The sequence below is a fragment of the Prinia subflava genome, chromosome 4 (genome assembly GCF_021018805.1).
Source record: "Prinia subflava isolate CZ2003 ecotype Zambia chromosome 4, Cam_Psub_1.2, whole genome shotgun sequence".
NCBI lineage: Eukaryota > Metazoa > Chordata > Aves > Passeriformes > Cisticolidae > Prinia > Prinia subflava.
The window spans coordinates 69,677,064-69,699,311 of NC_086250.1; the positions used below are offsets into that span (position 1 = coordinate 69,677,064).

General features: G+C 52.0%; 1 protein-coding gene across 4 annotated transcripts in view; it reads right to left on the minus strand.

Annotated features, from left to right (window-relative positions):
• Positions 1-13,934, minus strand: part of GATA3 (GATA binding protein 3) — a 28,270-nt gene extending 14,336 nt beyond the window's left edge. The window contains exons 1-3 of one of the 4 annotated variants that reach the window (XM_063397066.1): positions 13,363-13,934; positions 3,767-4,368; positions 594-1,130 (exon numbers count right to left, since the gene is read on the minus strand). In XM_063397066.1, the coding sequence (XP_063253136.1) occupies positions 594-1,130; positions 3,767-4,007 (778 nt within the window). In that variant the 5' untranslated portion in view covers positions 4,008-4,368; positions 13,363-13,934. Of the gene's footprint in view, positions 1-593; positions 1,131-3,766; positions 5,179-13,362 lie in introns of those variants that run through there. The other 3 variants (XM_063397064.1, XM_063397065.1, XM_063397067.1) reach the window with 3 other exon arrangements.
• Positions 13,935-22,248: the final 8,314 nt, after the last annotated feature.

The window sequence follows — 22,248 nt, forward strand, 5'->3', positions numbered from 1 at the left end:
GGGACACTTCGGGGGATTCATTGTGGGTGATCCAAAGCCCCTGGCACGGAGCTGGCTGGGCTGGGGGCTGCGTGGGCGAACTCTCCGCACAGCCCCGGGGAAAACCCTCCCCGCATCCCCGGGCGCCGCATGGGAAGAGGCCCTGGGAAGAGCGAGGCGGAGGGCGGGCGGGGGAAGTTGGCCGGGATTTAGCACCATTATTAAAATACAGAGAGATCGCTAATGCTGCGGTTCCCTGGGTTTCGCTTCCTCCCCGGGCGCCGCAGCTGAGCGCACCGTGGGCGCTGGAGAGGCCGGGTCGCCCCCGGGACCGGAGCCCCGCGGCACCGGGTGGGTGGCTTTGGGTTCCTGGGCCCGGTTCTATCCCCAGGCAGGGTCGGACAAGGGGGAATTTGGTTATAAACCCAGCAGATCAACCTGTGGGGAAGGCGAAGTGTCGTGTGTGTCCCCCACGAGGGCTTCGGGCCCTGCTGCTCATCACACGGGTGCTTGAGCACATGTCTCATGGGGTCAGCCCCATCCCTCAGCCCGCCGCTTCTCCCCCCTCAGCTTCCTCTCCCGAGCAACGGGGATGAAGAAGCCAAAAGCCCTACCTGTGCTCGACCGTGCTTTTGGTCGCGATTTACACCCGAAGCCGGTTGGCGATCCTCCTAAGAGGCTACTGGGGGGAAAAAGTCCAGAGCCATATTCTGGGACATACGGTGGGTAGGTAGTGATGGGGTGATGAGCGGAGGACGTGGCTCCTCCTAAAGAGGCCATGCTGCTCCGAGAGTGAGAGGACTCCAGCTTCATGGTGTCGGCCAGGGACACCTGGTATTTGATGCATTCCTTCTCGTCCTGCCGGGTGGAGCCGGTGGAGCCGGGGGTGGAGATGGACGGATCCGGGGACACATCTTTCGGAGGGGTCGGCGGGAAGGTGAAAAGGTGCGGGCTGGAGTGGCCGGCGGATAAAGTGGAAGAGGAGGCGGGTGGGTAGACGGAAAGGGGTCCCGGCGAGCTGTGATGGATGGAGGTCTTGGAGAAGGGGCTGAGGTTCCAGGGGGAAGCGCTGTGATGGCTGCTCAGCGCCTTGCTCCCGTCCAGCCAGGGCAGCGAGCCGTGCAGCAGCGGGGGACGGCACACCTGGCTCCCTGCGAGGAGAAAACACGGAGACACCTCGGTCACATCCCTCTGCCACCCTGGAAAAGCCCCCGTGGGGGTCCCGGGACGCGCTTCCCCCACCACCACCCCTTGTCCTTCCTAAAGCGCTCAGCATGCGGGGGGAGCAAAGAAAATTACATCTGATAAGAAACCCCGTTCCTCTTTAAAAATGACATTTTGAAAGCTACAAGAGCACGGGCTGGCAGCTCCGGTCCTGTTGAGGAACGGGTTTTGGGGTCGGGACCCTCCAAGCAGGGTGCCAGCCCTGTGACACGGGATTTGGAGAGCTCTGCTTCACTCTCTCCGTTTTCCAGGCAATCCCACGAAGACTTTGAAGCAAAGATCCTGCGTGAAATTGCCAAGTCCCGACTGCAGAAATATTTTTTTTTCTTAGCTGGAAAATGATTTCCCGAACAGAGCCGTGAGCTATAAACTCTGGGAATTCTCTGGCCAAACGAAGAAGAACAGAAAATGCCCACAGACATGGTAATAACTTTTGCAACAGGGCTGACAAACTTTGCAAAGCACTCAGTTTGTCTTTTCTTCTTCCATGAGACTGCACAGAAATGTTAGACGGCTTTTTGGCGGTGATATGGCACACGCAGAGGACACCAACTGCCCCAAAAGAAACTCTCCCTACACTTTTTGCGACAAGGGACATTTCACTTGTCCTTTAATACACAAACCTGGACTTTGTGGGGGGGGGATATCCACTAGATTTCCGCAGTCAAATCTTTTTCCCTTTGATTATAAATATTCCTAAGTGCTTGTACCTAATATTTTAAATTATTTTCGGCCGTTGTTAAACAAATAGAAAAACATATCCAAAGAATCAAATCTAGCCAAATCCACAGCAACTTGAGCAAATGTCTGTAAGGTGGAAAACACAGTTATTCAACTGGAAGGGAGCAAGTTTGTGCCTGATAATGAAGCCCTGGAAAGTCTCTGACACCTCGGGATCCTTAACCTTTGTAGGCATTGTGATATGTGCATAGAGATTGCTAAATAGACAGAAGGAGAGATGCAAACACGGATGTATAGAGGCACAGATAGTTATAAGGTGGGCACATATGTTTGCATGGGAGCTCGTGTGTGCCTAGAAAAGCTCCAAACTGCTTTTCACTACACCAGGCACTCGTGAACAATACTGAAAGTCGCTGCTCGAAAGGAAGGGAAGGTGGGTTATACGAATAGAAAGGGTCAAGATTCATTATCTTCTCCAGGAAGTAGCATAGTAAATAATATTCAGGCTAGATCAGAGAGACCGCATTTCCACTTTCTGCTGATATATTGGGGAAAAAAATGAAAAGGGAAGAAAAGAAAGAAAGGACAAAGTCTGCTGATCCTTAGAAATAATTGTTTTAAAGGGACTAATAGCAGAACAATGCAGTTACTGAGCGGAGCCTAATGCAGGCTCACACTCAACAAGTTGCTCAGGGCTGGGAGCAGCCCCCTGAACCCGCTCGGCTCCATCTCCACTCCGCTTATCCCATTTTCTCCATGATTTGGGGGTTATTTCCACTGCAAAACTCGGGGACTTCGATTTTGCCAAGACAGAGGTCACTGTCCGGCTTCACAAACCACCCTCTGTTCTTTTGCCTCCTTTTTTTATTTGTATTTTTTTCCTTATTTTTTAAACTATCCAGGTAAAGTCCGGCTATAAATACTGAATCTCTCCACTTCTTTATAAAAGATAGCACCAAAGTACTCATCCCTCCGTGGACCTGGGCCCCATCGGCCCCAGGTATTTCACCTCCTCTCTAAGAGCTGTGACCCAGGAACAAGATTCATTCTGTGGATCATTACCTTCCTGCAGGACCCTCAGGACAACACACCGGCTCCGATACCTAATTACACCACGGGCTACATATTTTAAGTTTCTTTCTTATTTTAAACCCATGCCATGGTGCTGCCCTGGCTATGAGTGCAAAACTTTTGTCCCAAGCCTAACAAGCTCACCAAGTGCAAATTAAATAGCCCAAGCGTGAGGACAGCGGGGTCATTTTCACACCCTTGCTCTCCAGCTTGCTTTGCTTCCCCAGAGCAGCTTAATCGTGCAAAAGCTAAACACAGTATGAAAACACTAACTGTTAACCTAATTAAAGAGAGGGGGGAGAAACCAAAGCGAAAGACAAGGGGGCAAGAGGAAGAAAACAAGAGAAAGACGAAAAAGACAGAAACAGAAGGAAGAGGAGCAAAAGGGAGAGGGAAAGAAGAGGGAGAGGGAAGAGGGGTGTGAGATAAAAAGAGAGCATGAAAGAGAAAGAAGAAGGAAAGAAGGAAAGAAGGAAAGAAGGAAAGAAGGAAAGAAGGAAAGAAGGAAAGAAGGAAAGAAGGAAAGAAGGAAAGAAGGAAAGAAGGAAAGAAGGAAAGAAGGAAAGAAGGAACACTTAAAAATAATTTTTTAAAAAAAAGAAAGTGAAAGAAAGAAAGGAAGGAAGCCTGAATTTTTATTTATTTCCAACAAGCCAGCCCCAAAATCCACCCGTGACGTAGTTTCCCCGCCGGCAGCGGGGTCTGCCCGGCAGCCGTGGGGGCTCGGGCAGCGCGGAGCCCCCGGGCCGGGGCAGGAGCCCCCGGGCCGGGGCAGGGCGGGAGCGGAGCCGGGCCCGGCGCGGGCACTCACCGTGGTGGGCCGTGGGGTATCTCTGCACCGTGGCTCTCACGGAGTTGCCGTAATACGGCGGGACGGGGTTGCCTTGTCCGTCGATATTAAAAAGTACATCCACTTCCTCGGCGAGAGGATACTGCGTGGGGTCCATGTAGGTATGGCCAAGCGAGGGGTGATGCGAGTCCGGGTGCTGCCCATTGAGCACGGCCGGGTGGTGGTGGCTCACCCACCGCGGCTGGTCCGTGGAGACCTCCATCTTCCGAGCTGGCTGCTCTTCCTCCTCCTCCTCCTCCTCCTCAGCAAGGCGCGGAGGGCTTGAGATGGGAGCGGGAGACGCTGCCGGAGTTAACGCAGGGCGGGGAAAAGTGCTCGGCGAGTTCGGGGATGTTTCTGGTTAAGTTTGGTTTAAAGTGGAGGGAGTAGAGGGGTTGTGGTGAGAAGCGGTCGATTCCAAAAAAAAAAAAAAAAAAAAAAAAAAAAGGAAAACTGATAAAATAAAAAGGGAGAAAAAAGGGAAAAACAAAACAAAACAAAAATCTTGGGGGAAAAATTTCTCTCCGAAGCGAGATCCACTCGTTTCTTCCTCTCTGTTGCAGATGTTTCTCTTCTTTGATCACCTGTAACGAGAAAGAGGAAAGGGAAGGAGCAGAGAGAGAGAGAGAGAGAGAGAGAGAGAGGCAGGGAGAGAAACGTACTTGAGAAGTTCTGAACTTTAGCACCTGACTTTTTAGGCAGGAGAAAACCCATCCCATCCCTCGGCAGCCATCCCTGGGAAGCGCCTGCTCTGCCCTGGACCCACCTCTCCCAGCACCTCTTTCTCTTTCGCTCTCTCCGGGCTCGGAGCGGAGCCCAGCAGCTCCCGCCGCGCTCCTGCCGCCCAGCTCTTACTTTTCCTTGGGTTTGGGGTTTTTTTTGCTTTTCTTTTTTCTTTTTTTTTTTTTTTTTTTTTTGGTCGTCGCGGTTGTTTGTTTATTTTTTTATTTGCTCCATTTGCACCTGAGAAGCTCCAGTGGCTTAAGCCGGTGAGAACTTGTGCTATTCGCTGCTGCACAGCCCAGAGTCACTTTGATTGCTCATTAATTATTATGCAACCGAGAAAGGGGGAACAGGGGGAGAAGAGAAGCGACGGAGAGGGGGGAAATCGAGGAGGGGGTAAAGCGATGGGAGAGGAGAGTGGGGGTGAAAGGAGGGAGTGAGGAGAAAAGGAGGGTGGGGAGAGGGAGGAAAAAGCAAAATTTAAAAAGCGACAAGTTGCTAAAGAAATTCCGCACAAACCTTGGTGGAGAAGCAGTATGTGACCCAGGAGGGATGAAGCTGAAAGTGCTTGATCAGATCAGCTTGTGCTCGCTCGCACTATTTTTTTCCCTACTTTTTTTTCCTCCCTCTCTCTCCCTTTTTTTTTCTTTTTTTTTTTTCCTTTCTTTTTTTTTTTTCTTTCTTTTTTTTTTTTTTTTTTTTTACAGGGAAGGCATTCTTTCAGAAAGGAGCAGGATGGCGCCAGCCGGCTCAGTGCTTACAGACAGCTGTGGCGAGACGCAACTTAAGGAGGTTCCAGTGTCATAAGCCCGGGGGAGGCGGAGCCTGAGGAGGGGACCGGCCGGGCGCTCCGGCCGCCCCCGCGCTGCCCCCGCGGGAACCCCCCGGCAACAAACTTCTCTTCATTCCCCCCGCCCCCCTCCCGGTTTTGTTTTGTTTATTTTTGAAAATTTTCTACCTTTTTTTTTTTTTTTTTTTTTTAAGGGGGAAATTAAGTTTTGGGTTTTTTCCCGCTGTCCCAGAAACTCTGCGAGCGGAGAGATGGTGAGTGGAGGGGACGGGTTTGCTCCTCCGGCGGACAGCCCGGGCGATGCCGGCGGGCCCGGAGCCCCCCGGAGCAGGGATGTGCCAGCAGGTGCAGGACCGGGGGGCTCCCCCATGGAATAAAGCTGCCTCCTCCATCAAAAAGGATGTACTGAGTATTGTTTTTCAGGATACACGCGCACAGCACCGGCCAAGTCTGTACACTCGATTTGGGGGGGTTTAGGGGGTTTTTCCGCCCTTCTCGCCCCGTTGGGGACCCGGGGTGCGCAGGAAGGGCCGGGAGAGCCGCGCGGGACGGCACCGACGGGACCCCCGGGCGCCGCTCCTGGCCCCGCCCCCCCGCGGGCTCGGCCAATGGGCGGCGAGCAGGAACTGGGGTGCCGGCCTTCGGCGGAGCTGATTGGCTGCGAGCCCGCGCCCAGCCCGCCCCCGGCGGCGGTGATTGGCTGCGGGCCCGCGGGCCGGCGGCAGCGCCGGGCGCTGCGTTGAGCCAGGGCATCCCCTAGCGGCACCCCGGGGTCATCCCGGCGGGGACGGGACAGGGGGACAGGGGGACAGGGGGACAGGGGGACACGGGGACAGGGGGACAGAGGGATAGGGGGGACACGGGGACAGGGGGACAGAGGGATAGGGGGGACACGGGGACAGAGGGGACAGGGGGACACGGGGGACACGGGGGACAGAGGGGACACGGGGACATGGGGACAGGGGGACAGAGGGGACAGAGGGACACGGGGGACACGGGGGACAGGGGGACACGGGGGACACGGGGACAGCGCAGGGGAAAAGAGGACACCGAGGGAGAGTGAGTGGAAGGAGAGAGAGAGAGACAAAAGGCGCGGAGAGAAAGGAAAGACGGAGGGAAAAAGAAAAGGGAAGAAGGGAAGAAAGAAGGGAAGAAAGAAGGAAAAAGAGAAGGAAAGAAAGAAGGAAAGAAAAAAAGAAGAAAGAAAGAAGGAAAGAAAGAAGTAAAGAAGGAAAGAAAGAAAAAAAAAAGGATAATATTGATTTTTTTTAGCACTAGAAGGAGTCACTCACTGGGTGCTCTGCACGCTGTCTCCGCACGCCGGCCAGAGCGCGTCAGCCCCGGTGCGGACGAAGCGGCTCTCGGGAGTTTTTATACCGGAGGTTCTCGTTAAAACCCGAGGCTCCGCAGCTCCGGGGACGGTGCCCGCCGGGGCCACTGCCGGTCAGCGGGCTCAAGCTGCGGCCGGGAGCCGGTTCGGCTCCTCGACGGCCGGCGGAGCCAAGCCTCCCGTCGGAGAGACGGACGGACGGATGGATGGATGGATGGATGGATGGATAGACGGACGGACGCTTTGGATCCTCGAGGGCTCCCGTTCTAAGCCCGGGTTTCAGCCCCTGGTGCAGCCCATCGCCTGGGCGTGGGGACAGGGGTTTCACGCGTGAAAGATGAGCCGTGGGTATGCACATACATATGTGCGTGTATATGTATATATACATATATATATATATATATATATTTCTAAAGGAAGCCGACCGGGACAGGCATAAGAGCCGTGAAACAGCCACGCGTTGGGGTCAGTGCGGCCCAGCCAGGGGGGAACGGCGGAAAAGTGCCGGGTGGGGAGCGCCGAGGAGGGTGGACGAGCCGGGAAGGGGGTGGCAGGTCACCCCCACCCAGAACTGTCCGGGAGACAGGGCTCGGTGCTCCCCCGAGCTGTCCAGCCTCGCCGACGCCGCCCGGGCCGAGCTGGGAGCCCGGGGGCAGCGGGAAGCGCTCCCTGCAGCCCATTAGGGGGAAGGAGGAGACGGGAGGGGGATGCTCACGGCCCTCCCCGAGCGCCGGGAAAGCTCTGTCTCCCCTCTCTCCCCTCAGAGGAGTCGCTTTGCCTGCAGGGGTTTTGTTTTGCGGGGTGTCTCCCCTTTCCATACTCCAGGAATTGCAGTGCACGAGAAGGGGGAAACAGCGCGGTGTGTCCCGATGCACTTGGCGGGATCCCCTCCGGCTCCCTCGGCCGCCCCCGGTGTGCGGGGCCCGGGGCGCCCCAGCTCCAGGGTGGTCTCCTGCCCACCCCTCCTCCTCCGGGAGCGGGGGATTCCTTTGGGAGGAGGAGGACGATGAGGAGGGGAGCAACAAACTTTCCTCTTCTCGGCATCCCCCTGCCCAGCTTTAAGCATTTTATGGACGGGAGGTGTCTCCCCGGGATTTGCCTCTTCATCCCCGCTCCCCGAATTTCCTCACACCCCGAGCACATCCTGCGGGCCAGAGAGGTTTCCGACACTTGGGAAAAGTCACTTCGTGTCTTTTAACATTGCGGGAGGGAGGCCTTAATGCGAGCTGGGATCTTCGGGCAGGTGAGCTGAGATTCCCACCCCCGCTCCCTGCGGCACTTACAGCCCTGAGACCTACAGCCGTGGGATCACAGGAGGGGAATTTCCAACCAAAGGTCACAAAATTGCCAAACAGATTTAAAACGTGCCTTTAGCCGTGTCCGAAGGTAATGAGGAAACCGCTTTCCTTCAGCTGTTTGGGGGGCAGGGAATTATTAATGCAAAATAAAATGAGTAAAGTAAAAAAAAAAAAAAAAAAGTAAAATAAAATACAACAGCTACACCAAGTCCCATCAGTGCCAGGAGGGGGAAAGAAATGGGAACAGTCCTGAAGGCTCCGTCCTGTCCCGACAAGGGTGACACGGCAGGACCCCGTTCCCTGCCTGACCCTAGCAGTCACAGCCCCGATTGCGAGGACACCCGCTTTCAAATCTAGTTTACTTAGGCTATCCTTTCATTTTCAACCCATCCTCGATAGACTGGATCTTCCTATCCCCTTCCCAGCGAGAAAGTCTTGGTGGGGAGGGCAAAAAACCCTCCCTACAAAAAAAAAAAAAAAAAAAAAAAATTAAAAAAAAAATTAAAAAAAAAAAGTAAACGAGCAAACCCATTATCCCATCCTTTTCCCCGTCTCCTCGGATTATCCTGTGATTCCCGAGGGTTTTGAGAGAAGCGCTGGCCTTGACCGTCCTTTTCCCAGGCTGTGGCTGCAGATCCATCACCTCGCCCCCCCGGCAGCCCCCAGCAGGGTTTCCAGTGACAGCTCGGCGTTAATAGGAGCCCATTGTTGGAGCAATTAGCCCCAAGCTCACCACCAGCAGCCAGATAAGGGTCGGGGGCTCGGGGGTTAATTCTGCCGGGGGAGAGGGGGCTGCGGGGAGCATCCCTGCTAGCCAGGGGAGGGCTGGGGGGAACGGGGAGAACTCAGCCTCTAAAAGGTGACGAGGAAACGCCTTGGACACTTTATTGTCACTTACAGACCCAAAAAGTGGGAATTTAAAAAGATACCCTACAGATAAAATCAACACCAACAAAACCCCAAACTTGATGACATGGGGCTGCCCCCCAGCCTACCGCTCCCCTAAAAATGACCAGTCAAAGAGCACTAAAGCTGCCACCCCTTTTTTTCTTTATTTATTTTTTTTTAATCTCGCTGTGGTGTTCCTGTTAAAGTAGGTACAGCCTGGTTGCTCTGGAGCCGGGGCCAGCCGCTCCTCCGTCCTCGGGGGTGCCCACCGCCGCGACTGGCACCTCGGGGCGGGGACAGGCAGCCTCCCCCTTCTCCCCCCTCTCCTTTAGCCCCCTTTTAAACGACAATTGACTGAAAGGGGATTAAGTTACGTTTGTCAGGCTGGGCTTTTTTTTCTTTTTTTTTTTTTTTCTAGGGTACCAGAATAGTACAGGTAAAGCTGTACAAACAGCCGGGAGCGAGGAATCGGGGGGTTATGGAGAGGACACGGCCCAGGGCAGAGCTCCGAAGATTATTATTAATTTTTTTTTCTTTTCTTTTTTTTTGCCCGTGTACAGCAACTTGCTCTCTTGCCGAGGGAGAGAGACCCGGGGTTTTGAGCCCGCAGCCACCGCCCCGGCTGGGGCAGCCCCTCCCGGGGCACGGAGCCTGCCAGTCCCGCTGGGAGGGTACTGGGCCCTGGTCAGGCTGCTGAGATAATCTCAGGTTAAACAAAGGCGCAGAGAAGAGCGAATATTTTGTTTTCCCTTTTTTTTTTTTTTTTTTCCCTTCGTGTATTAGGCAGGAATCACGATCCATTTCCCCAAGGCCACCCCCCGCCTTCTTTATCATTTAAACGGTAATCAGCATCAGTCCAGCTAGGAGTCGGCAAATTATTATTATTATTATTATTAATAATAATAATAATAATAGTCAAAGAGAAAGAGAGACTGGCATTTCTGCCTCTCCCCTTTCCCATCCCACATAAGCCTTCCCTTCAGCTTCGAAACCAGCCACATGGGTGGTTTTTCTTTTTTTTTTTTTTTTTTTTTTTTTCCCCTATCTCGCTCGCTGTTTCTCTTTTCTTTAAAAAATATACGTACTTTCTTTTCTAATAATTCAGTTATCTCCCCTTTGTGAAGATCGGGAGGAAACATAAACACGCACACAAAGAAATGCCGACCCATGCAAATTCAAAGAGAGAGCAAATCATCGGCTGATTACACCGGGTCCAATTTTTTCTCCCTTCGTGCACCACCACCCACCACAGACGCACACACTTTTTTTTTCAGCCCAAGTGATGCTGTTTGGTGGAGGGGTGGGAAGAGATGGGGGAAAACCCTGTTCTGCCGTAGAAAAGAAATTCGAAGAATTAAAATTAGGAGGAGAGAAACTGGGACTTCCCCCCCCCCCCCCCCTTCTTTGAAGCTGAGAGAAGGGCGACTGCCCCGGGACACTGCAGGAGTTTTTTTTAAAAAAAATGGTCTGAGAAAGATCAAAAACCGGCTCCGCAAGTCCCAGGGGCGACCTCTCCCCCCGACACATTCCCCAAAGTGCGCGGAGAGGAGCCGGCTGAGGGAGAGAAGGGGAGAAGGGGAGGGGGACTCGTGTCCGCCGTGCCCGTCCCGCTCCGGGCAGCAGGACCCGGGCAGGACCCGGCTCCCTTCCCTCCCTCCTCCCCTACCTCCACAGACAGCCCCGTTCGAGCTCAGCCCGGTAAGTCCCTTCTCTGCCTTCCCCGCCACCTATTCCTTTCTCAGGCAGCGAAAGTGCACTTTGGGTTCTCCTTCTCGCTTTTATTCCACCGCCCCGTTTTACCCCGTTCTCCCTTTTCCCCCACTCCAGGGAGGCTCCCGGAGCGGGCACGGCTCTCTCCGCAGGGAGCTGGGCAGCGCTCCAAGGGCTTCGACCCCGCGAATTAAAAAAGAAAAGAAGAAAAAGCCAGCAAATCGCCTGAACAATCACTCCAAAATACGGCGAGGTTAAAGAAGTACTCAATAGGGGGAAAAAATAAGGAGAAAAAGAAAAAATAAAGGAGGTAGTCGGGAGAGCCGGGTTGTTTCGGGTTTCTCGATTTTGCTTTATCTCCCAGGACCGTTTTGAGTGATCGATTTGCAGGCGGATTGAAGCATCTTGCAGGCTTTAAACCCGGCAAGAGCTGTTTTCCTCGCACGCCGTGGAGGAGGTGAAGCTGCCGGAGTGTTTAAGGATACTTTTTGTCTTTGTCTTTTTTTTTTTTTTTTTTCCCCGAAAGCAGAAATTACCCCGGCACTTAGATAAAGGGGGGAAAAAATTAAAAAGGCAACAAAAAAACCCCCATAAATCGGCCGGCGGCTGGCGTGAGACGAGGCGGCAGAATTAACACCACCTCCTTGGTGAGACGCAGGGACATATCCCTACCGATAAATATTATCGCCGGGATAAGTAAATATTGCGATTTACTGCGGCGAGCTGGCGGCTGCTGTCAGTTTAAAGCCGTCCTTGTGCCCCCCAAAACAAACCCCCCGTGCCCACAGACCCAGCGGCTGTGACCCCGCACGGTGACAAACCACTCCGTAAATGTGGGGCTCGCATTTACCGTCAGACGCTCCAAAATTCAAGGAGTTCCGAGGGTGTCAGAACGCGCACGATTTCTTTTCACCCTAAAGAGAAGCTACTGCACCCCAAATTCTCCTGAGGAGCACATACAGGCACCCCGAGGTGCTGTCCCGCCCCTGTCCGAGCACAAGGCTATGCCCTCCACATCCCCGGGGGTGAAAGCAGCCCCCAGGCGGGTGCTCCCCCTCCTCCGCATCCCATTCCCTACCTGCCCCTGCCGGAAAAAAACCCTTCTCGTTTTATTTCCCCCCTTGAAATTAAAACGCTCCCCTCGGCTCTGAAAAAAAAAAATCAAAAAAAAAAAATCACATCCCCGGGAGAAGGAAGCGCTGCGCCCCAGCCGGGAGCAAAATGCCGCGGCGGGGTGGGGGTAAACCTTCCCTCTCCCCTTCTTCCTTTCCGAGAGGCTGTTTCTCGTTTCCCGGGGCCCCCAGGTTTGCCGGGACCCCCTCTGTCCCCCTGTCTGTCCGGGCACTCATCCCGGGCCAGCGCGGAGCTGGAGCCGCGTCCTGCCCGCGGCACCGGCAGGTCCCGGCTCCCCCGCTCCGCACCTGCGGCCCATAAATAATGGAGAAAACAAGCCGGGCCCGTGGTTATTAATTATCCGGTTTCATTAAAATCCGTCACCCGGAGCCCGCTGCCTGTGTACGGACACGTGAAGGTAAGAGGAGCTGGAATGGATGGAAGGATGGATGGATGGATGGATGGATGGATGGATAGATAGATAGATAGATAGATAGATAGATAGATAGATAGATAGATAGATAGATAGATAGATAGATAGATAGATAGATAGATAGTTTTTTCTCCCCTTTCTGTTTTCAAAACGCTCGATGTCAGATAATGTGGGGGTTTTTTGACAACACAAGCCATTCCCATTGCTCCCTCCCAAAACATCCTCCGCACGGTTTGAAGGGTGAAAATTTCTCCTACAAAGTGGGGAAGGAGAAGAGAGACTCGATGCAGGGGTGCCGGAAGAGAGAGGAAACTCTTCTCTGGCCCTGCGGCCCCCGGTCCTGCCTGAGCCCAGCCCCGCCCGGCCCGGCCCGGCCGCGGATCCCCGGAGCGGGAGCCGCGGGGAAGGTTCGGGTCCGGCCCCGGAGCGGAGCCAGCTCCCTCCTCATCCCAGCCTGCCTTAACCACACACCTCCAGGGTAGCTCTGCTTTGCCTTTCTGAGGTATAGAAATGAGAAATGTCTGAGGAAAATCACCCTAGGTCAACTCTGCTAGAAGCACAGTATTCTTGTTATGTATTATATACAGATATTTTTAACCCGAAGAAACAGAGTACTACATGCACAGGGTATATTTTATATTCTAGAGCACATATCCACCTAAGAAAATCAAATCGAATGGAAAATATTCGAGGGAAGAACACAGAACCGCATCGGCACACGCCTGCCCGCATGAATATCGCTCTACACAGAGTATGTGGGTCCGGATATACAATAAAAATATACACAAAAATACATATATATATATATTCATATGCACATAGGTATGAAGCCAGGCACAGAAAGGCCGCTCATATCCCTCAGATATAAATCCATTCCCGTCCTGAAATGAATATTTCTCATCCAGCTATGTCAACGCCGTGTCCCATCTCCCAGCCCCCGCCACCCCAGCCTCACTCCTTCGCCCCCAACACCCACGGGTAAAACATTTTCTTCTCCCCAGCCTCCCAAAAATCGCTCCCTTACGGATCAGGGGGCTTTCCCCAAGGTCACCGAGAAAACTCGACTCTCCCCTCCATTCACCCCGAGCTATAAAGGGGGGTCGAGGCTGAGTTTCAAATCCTTTGAGCCGAGCTTCCCGTCCTAATGCCCTCCACGTGGAGAAGGAGTAAAAGGAGGATGAATTAAAAAAAAAAAAAATAAAAAAAATAAAAAAGGAAAAGAAAAAAAAAAAAAAAAAAAAAGGAGGGTGGGGTGGGGGGAACACACGGACAGACAAATCGGTGTTCACTGACCTGGGCAGATGCTTTTGATTTTGTCCGGTTCCGCTGGAGCGCTCAGAGCAGGAGTGCGGGAGGAGCGGAGCCGCTGCTGGCATGTCGCAAGCTCTCACCGAGGGGGAAAACCTGGGGGAGCCGCATCCTCCGAACGCCCACCCTTGCCCTCCTCCTCCTCCTCCGGGCTGGGCTGAAGATCAGAGCTCTTCCGGGTTGGGAAAGGGCAGAGCAGGAGTGAGAGGAATCCGATGGGCCATTGCTTTACACACCCATCCGTGGGGCGGGAGGTGGAGCTGGGGGGGACAGGGGCAGGGCCAGGGGGACGCGCCAGGTACCGCGGTGTGAGCGTGATGTAACCCGTCCCGGGAGCGACTGTCAGCGCCGGGAACGCCGGCAGGAGAGGGGGAAAACGCAATTAAGCGTATGATCATACAAATAACGCCGGGGCTCGCTCCGCTGCATGGAAAGCTTTCGAGGAAAAGTGGTGACATTAGAGACAAGGGGCTGGTTCTTCCCCTCCGTACCCCCTTCTCCTCCCGGGGAGGGGGGATTTTTAATGACCTTATTCTCCTGTCTATTTATTTTATTTTATTTTATTTTATTTTATTTTATTTTATTTTATTTTATTTTATTTTATTTTATCTTATTTTATCTTATTTTATCTTATTTTATCTTATTTTATCTTATTTTATCTTATTTTTATATTTTTTATTTTTTATTTTTTTATTTTTTATTTTTTATTTTTTATTTTTATTTTGAATATGTATCTGTGTAAAGCCTCACGATACAGACAGAAAAATAATAATAATAATAATAATGGACACGCATCCTCTGGCGCTCCGAGAACGGGGTGGGACGAGGATGGTTCCTCCTGTCTCCCACTCCTCCTCGGGATGAGGAAGGCTCCCGGCCGCGGGTAGCATCCCTCCAGGGAGACACCGATCGCGGGGGTCGGCCCCATCCCTGGGGGTCCTGTGTGTCCCCTCTCTGTCCCCTCAGCCTCGCAGGGGATCTGCAGTCCCCTGCGCTCCTCAGGTTCCTTTCCTCGGGAGCACCCGGGGTTTTTCGAGGGCTGGGGGTGGAGGGAGGACAAACCCCCGCCCCAAGGAGCTGCAGGGGCAGCAGGGCCGGGAACCGGGCTGTGGCCACGCCGCGGGCTCCGGAGGATGCTCCAGACCTTTCTGCCATCAGGAGATGGAGGAACAGACGGGAAAGGGGCGGGGGGCTCTGATTTTCTACATTTACCCCCCTCTCATGTCACTCCCCCAAACCTAACGCTGCAGCCTCAGTGTTCTCCCCCGTTAGCCTCGCTCCACGGGCAGATTTGCTTACGAGAAAACTTCCCCAGGTTTTGGTGTGAAATAAAAAGGGCTGGGTGCTCATTTCGGAGCGGGTGTGTGGGTGTCCTGCCACCAAAAGCAGACAAGACACGGAGGGCCAGCCTGGGGAAGGTGGGAGGGAGCTTATCCACGAAAACACCTCGGGAATGGTCACTCTCATCCACCGGGATGGGCAGCAGCGTCCGAACGGGAGGAGTGGGGAGGGGGAAAAACATCCCCAGGGCTCCGCATCCTCCCTTGGTGTGAAGATGCCTCCTCGGGGATAAACCTGGACTAAAGCTTTGTTTCCAGGCCCGGCGGTGCCGGGGATGCGGAGCCGCCCTGCCCTGCCCGGCCCAGACCCCCAGGGCTCGTCCCGGCAGCGCTGAGTGCCGGCGCTTCAGAAAATGGGGCCAAAATTGGTCACTTAGGGAGGAAAATAAAAATATATGTATATACACGCTCCCGGTGCTGGAGGGATATTGTTGGGTTTTTTTCTGCTGACGATGGGAGTTGGCTATCGCTGATTCTAGAGTGACTCTCTGCGAGGTGAAAGGTAACGCGATCGCCTCCCAATTCTATCTTTAGAAAACACATTCAATTAAGGTAATAACTTAAAGCTCATTAGAGTCACGAAGGGAACCTTCCCAGCGCCGAACACCGATGGAAACAGCGGGGGGAGGAGGGCTGAGCCCCTCTACCATCGACAAGAAATGTGCCTTGAGATGAGGAAAGGCTTCGAAAATGAGGATTTTTAAAGCCACGAGGCTTGTGTGGTTTGGGCTGAGCCGTGTGGACGAGCCGGGGATGAATCTTTGCGGGATATGGGATAAGGGAAAAAAAATGAAGGAGAATGCAGCTGAGATCACTCGTGGGGTGTGATTTCCTCATCCTAGGGCTGGGAAAATCCCTGCGGAATCTTCTGCTCCCCAATACAGTGCTGAGGGAGGGAGACGAGATCAGCCTGAAGATGATGCTGGATCCCTTCAAAACTGCCCAAAAAAAAAAAAAAAAAAAAAAAAAAAGCGGTGGCAGGGAGCTGGATCCGGGCTGTCTGAGCACATCGTGGAATTAGGAGGGGAGGGCGAGGTGGGGAAGTGAAAAATCAAGGATCCTCCTGGCAAAAGCCGCTTGGGAAGCCCGCGGGGATGGAGTCCCGGCACCATTGTCCCTGCTCCTCCGGCTGGGGCTTGCTGGGGGCGGGAGGGGACAGAGGGAATTTGGGCACAGGCGCAGGCGCATCCACACTCATCCCCCCTCCCGCACCCAGCCCGCACCGCCAAGTTCATTTCCAGCCACGCTGGCCGGAGATTCAAAGGTTAAACATAACTAATGAGGCTTTAAATGGCACCCGGGGTTTATCATAAATATCACAGACCCGCCTCGATGCCTGCAGTTGAGGTCCGAACACGCATGCAAAGCCACAGTCAGATACCCGGAGGTCATTTTAATAAATAAATACACGGAAAAAAATATAAAATGCACGCACAAATATATTTTTCCATGTGTGTGTGTATATATACGGAATATATCTATGTGGAATATTTATAGGGTGTGTATATACATATATAATTTATATATGTATATATATTCCATATAAAAATACACAGAATATATTTTTTTCTTTGTGTTTTCCAGCTTGCTAGGGGAGCCTGTGATTCTCCCACTGCATGTGCTTGATCCCACTTCTTGCTCTCCTCCTGGCACACATTTAGACGGGTATGCACCGAAATAAATACCTACACACACACAATCGATTTCGGCTCCGCCTGAACCGAGATTTGCAGCGGAACCCTCCCTAAATAAAATCCATAGGTTATTGTTAGGGATAACCGCTCTGCCGGCTGCAGAGAGGAGGATGAGGATGTTTTATTTTCTATAATTAAACTGCCTCTCGTGTTCTGGAAAGAAAACCCACCCTCTCTGCCCCCGCCCAGAGGAAAAGTTGCCAATAATCAATAATTCCCTTCGCCGGCTGTGAAAACACAGTCTCCGAGAGGTTCTTTTTTTAAATATCACTGTTGCAATCTACGATTCCAGAGAGGGGAAGAAAGCACCCTCCGTCTTGATCTCCCCAAATCAGGCGCTTTGGCATTGATCCTGCGCTTTGTGTGCGCACAGAATATTCGCTTTAAAACGATTTCCATTAAACGCGGCCGCCTACATCGGCAGGATCGACCTCATGACTTTGTGCGAGCGCTGGGGAGGGACAGAGGGGCTGGGGGGGACCCTCGGAAATTAAAATTATCGCCGCCCCCACCCTCTGTCCCCCGTCCACATCTTCCATTCACCCAAATCGGGGGCTTGGGAATAAAGTCAAAGGCAGACCCCAACAAACAGCCGCAATTGTAAATTCCCATCCGTTACAACCAAGGTGCAAAATATATTTATAAAAATATATAAAGCACGTGGAAGGGGAGAATTTTAATTAAATCTTACTGCGGCTCTAACAACATCGAAGTGATATTTCATTCGGAGCCCGCCTCTTGCTTGTGTTTTATAGCGTTTTTTTGCCTCTGACTTTTTTTTTAAAATATTAGACGAGGTACAGAATTATAAATGACTCTTTCCTTATCTGTGCTGCTCACATATCCAGGATCAGAGGAGCTGATTAAGAAAGAAGTCAGAGGCAACGTTGGATTCATAATGATTCGGAATAATGAATCCTTATCTCTGCTTTCCAGATTATCACCCTTTCAGCTCCCAATGTTTTGTTACATGGGATAATTTATTGCATCTAATACATCACAATGAATCTGATGGCGGAAAGCGATGGGCAACGTTGGGGGAAAAAATTCGTGGGTCCTTATTTTAGTTTAGTTTCATCCTGGGGGCAGCGAAACTGATTTTTTTTTTTCTTTTTTAATTGGGAAAATATAAGGTAAATCTGATAATAATAATAAAAAGAAGTTGGAGGAGGATGATGAGGCGCTTTAATTAGTGTGTCACTTTCAGACTGAAATTAAGAAAATCGACCGGAGTTTCTCCTCTCGGTGGCTCCGAGATCCTAATTTTACATGATTTATTTTTTATTTAAGGGGGAGATAATGCATCATAAACACTGAATAAAGCGCGGAGCCGGGTTAAGATAAAATACAATTTGCATCTCTCTTCCCCCCCACCCTTTTTTTTTTTTTTTTTTTTTTTTTTTTTAAAGGGAGGGCTGCCATAATGTTCTTTTTTTTTTCTTTTTTTCCTCCCCGCCCCGTTGCCAAATAAATACATGCATAGCAAAAAATCGATAAGATTTCTGTGAGGAGTCTCTCCCCTCTCTCCTCTTGTGTCTCTGTCTCTTTTTTTTTTTTTTTTTTTTTTTTAAGGCATTTCTCATAAACTGGAGAAACTCCGCGTTTTGCTTTGTATGCAAATGAACGCCGCGCTGTGTTTCTGGCTGCAGAAATGAAATAGGGGATGGAGGGCGGGGTGGGGGGAAACATCCACCTGAAATTATTGATATTCGTGCCCCTGAGGAGGGGAAGATCTGCTGATATTTTGCTGGATTTGAATATATTCGTTTGAATCCTTGGAGGGGAGCAGCAGCCGGGCTCTGCCTCCTCACCTGCGCAGGGAAAAGCTGCATTTCAAACATTTTCTGTGGCGAATAAACCCCCTTTGCTCCATTCCGAGGGATGGGGGGGAGGAGGAGGGAGGGATTCCCATAACAGCAACAACTCAGCCCAAAACTTGATCTCAACAAAAAACACCGCGAGGGTCAAATCCGCTGACGGGGTTTGGGATAACCTCCTGAAAACCCCGCCAGGGGCTGGGGGATGCTCCCGAGCCGTGCTAGAGCATCCCCACCTCTGAGAAAATGGTGCCTAAAATCCTCTCCGTGGTCAGTTTGCTGCGTCTCGATTGTTTTTTTTGGTTTAAGTGGTGGTTTGCTGTTGTTTTGTTGTTGTTGATTTTTTTCCCTTTGTGTGCAGCCAATCCTGATGTTAAAATTTCTGGGGACAGGTGCTGGCAGCTCTGTTCTACCTTGGTTTAAGTTTCTTTTGCTCCTCATCCCTCCCTGGCTCTTATGGCACAGGGACGGTGTTTAATCATTAACCAGGTCCAGCACGGTCCTTTTTTCCAGGAAGTGAGAGCCGCTTCTAAAATGAGGCTGAAAAATAACTTGGTTTTCCCCTTTGCCTAAAGGTTCCCACCCGGGGTCTGGAGCGGGGGGACCCCACGCCGCCCCCTCCCGCTCTGGATTCCTCGTTTTACACGCGGTGTTTCTCAAATCCCATCCAAACGCTAATCTCGGCTTCCTTGCTCTTCCTCCTCCCCGTGTTCTGTGCAATATTTGTCAAGGAATTTCAAGTATCAATTATAACCGCAATTTTTGATATCCCCCCCCTCCCCAATCTGAAGTGTAGATGATTTGATAGGAATATACATATATATAATACCGGTTCTCCCTCAGATGAATTTATTGGACTGCGTCCCACCCTTAGCTGAACATTCAATATTCCAGCATTATCTCCACACTTAAACTCGCTTTCTCCATTTCTGTGCCAAGATAAATTTGCATAATATTTGCAGTTGTAATTAGCTGATGAACATCTCCCAGCCTTCCCCTTTGTTTTCCGCGCGTTTGGTCTTCAATTGATGCCACTTTTGATCTTTAATATTACAGGATCCCGATGGAGCATTTTATATCTTATCTGCAGCGCATGAAAGTCGCGCAGAAAGGGAGTGAGAAGGGAGGAAAAAAAAAATGGGGAGAAAGGAGAGGGAGGAAGAGGCACTGAACGAAGCTGAACTAATCAGAGTTTCGAAAGGTTGTTTCAGACGCCTGAATCCGCAGTTACGGGCCAAATGAGATAAATGGTGAAATTAGAGCCATTTAAAATAACACAGGGCTCGATCAGGTGAGGCACCGCCAGCACCGCCAGCATCTCCAGCATCTCCGCATCACCCGAGAAGGGCGCCGGGGGCTCGGGCGGCGGAGCCGGGCTGGGGACACGGGGTGCAGGGGTGGCAGCGTGTGCGTGTCCCCTTCCAGGCTTGGGGACCCCGGGGGAGGAGGCACCCTGCCGACTTTTAGGGAAGCGAGCACCAAAGTGGAGCTCTTTTATTTTATTTATTTATATTTTATTTATTTATTTTTGGCGTGGGGTGGGGAGGCTTGGAGAGGACGCTTCTCCTCACCCAACAATTGGGTCGGGAGTAGCCCGAACACCCCCGACCCCCGCCCCCCGGAGCACCTCGAGTGAGCAGCCCACCCCCAGGGTCACCTCCGCTGGCAGAGCCGGGAGTAAAGGATGTTATCACGTCGGGAGGGTTATTAAACCGCTAATGAATGAGTGTCTGTGAGACTCTGGACGGGCTGGAGAGACTGCGGGAGGGGGGTCGTGGGGAGAGGAGGCAGAAAGGCTCGATCTTCATGCCAATCTCTGGAACAAATAGCTAACATTTAACGTTTACACCCTGCTTGGCGACGAACTGGCGCTCCACGGACCCCTGATCCAGGCTAAAATGTCCAGAAAGCCTTTGGAGAGAACAAGTTCCTAGCTATCAGGTTCTTCTGATCTCTCTCCTCCTTTCATAGGGCTTTGGTTTCAGGCTGGACTTGTCCAATGTCTGCTTTACCGCTGCGCGCTCCTAAATGAGTGTCAAGGAGGCGAATATCAAATAGCAGAGAGGTCAAGGCGATTTGGTTAACTGTTGGCTGGGCTGATGGCTTTAAACTTGTGTGGGAGGCTGGGGACGTGGCAGGGGGGAGGGAAGGGAAGGGGGGAAGGAGTGGGAGCAGAGGGGAAATAAACCCAGGAGAAGGGAAAGCAAGGAGGGGGAAGGAAGAGGGTGGCGGCTTAGAGAGCCTCCCCCAAAAAAAGTCAGGGTCAAGGGTTTCACCGTGGTGGAGGGCTGTGGAAACCCTGGGTAGAGGGGTTTTGGTGGCCCTGGCTATGATGGGGTGTCCCTGTCCATCAGAGGGGAGTGTGTGTGTGTTTGGGAGCGTTTGGGAGCGTTTGGGTGATGGATGAGTTTTGACAGCATCCACATTTGGATCCCGGGTGTTTTCTGTGGGAAGCTGCAGGGTGTGGATGGGTGCACCCCAGAGGAGTGGGGTGGGAACAGGGGGGATTTTCTAGTGTGTGGGTGGAGAGTGGGTCACGCTGGGTTTGTGCTGGGGGAAAACCCGCAGGTGCATCTGAGAAGGGGCCATTGTGTAAAGGATGAGTGAGGGAAGGGCTGAGCCTGGGTGGGGTTTGTGGTCCCAGGGGTGATGCTGGGCATGAAGGCTCTGTGAGCAGGTAGGACCATGCCCAGGTAGGACAAAATACCATCAGGGTGTTAGGAAAAAGAGGGATGCCCAGAAGTATTCTCCTGTGGTGATGGAATGGCAGGACAAGGCAGGAGAAGAGTTCCATGGATAGAACACAGGGATGGTTGTCAAGTGACCGTGGCTGGAGCTGTGGAGTGTGGGGTGAGCTGTGGAGTGTGGGGTGAGCTGTGGAGTGTGGGGTGAACCTGGGGCTCTCAAGAGCTGGGTGGCCCAGCAATGCTTTCAGGGGGCAAATCCCTTCCCTGAGTGCTCTTGCACTGCCCAGCATGAGGGCACAGCAAGCAGTGAAGAAGCCAAAGCAAAACTCTACTTTGCCTGCAATAATAAAAAATAACAATAAAAAAAAGAGAGAGAGAGAGAGAGAATTTCCTGGAAGAAAAACTTTTCTATTACTGAAGTGGCCAATGAACAGAACAAATACTCAAGGCCTTTTCCAGCCACACTCCTCAGCTCTGAGGCCACACAAGTCCTCCCTTCCCAGCAATCCCATCTTGCTCCCGACATCAGCAGAAAACTCACTCTGGTCCCAGGTAAAGTAAAGCTCATCAGCTGAACCAAGGCAAACAACAGGCACAGGAAATGTGTGCACAGCCACACACGGCTGAGCAGGCCAGCGCTTGGAACCACCACAGAGCCTGCAGTAGCTGAAACCAGGAGGGAGTTAATCGTGGGTTTACTTCCCATGCCCTTGACCTACAAGTTGCAGAGCTCAGGAGTGCAGCGCTGGAGGAAGAAATTCAGGTGAAGCCACTGGGACTCTCAGGATAAAGCTGGAGTATCCATATTGCCCTGTTTTGCATTTTGAATGTGTTATAAGGAGAACTCTTTTCCTTTCTCCCTTTTGCAGGTATGAGAGAGGCTTCAGGGGGTTCAGCCCCTGGGCTGTCCTACAGGAACAAGGCATGACATGACAGACATTTCAGTGAAGCCTGGTAAGGACAGGAGAGAAGATGAGAAAATTTCAGGATCAAATACGCATTTTGGATTATTAAAAAAAAAAAAAAAAAAAAAAAGAGTTATGGGTTTCATTGGCTTGGCTGCTTGGGGCACCATGGAGCATCACAGAAATGTGTCCCTACAGAGAGAGGTGCCTCATGTGTGTGTTTGGACACAAACGCACAGGGAATGAGTGTGCAGGGGTGCTTGTGCATGTGCACACCAGCAATCTCAGATATACTGTGATTTATATATATAATTATATGTATATTCCATGGGAGGCTGAGAGCCATGGGTCTCTCCATCACGCCTGCACACATCCACACACATGCACCCACCAGGGCTGCGTTTCCGGAGACATTCTCAAATAGAGCA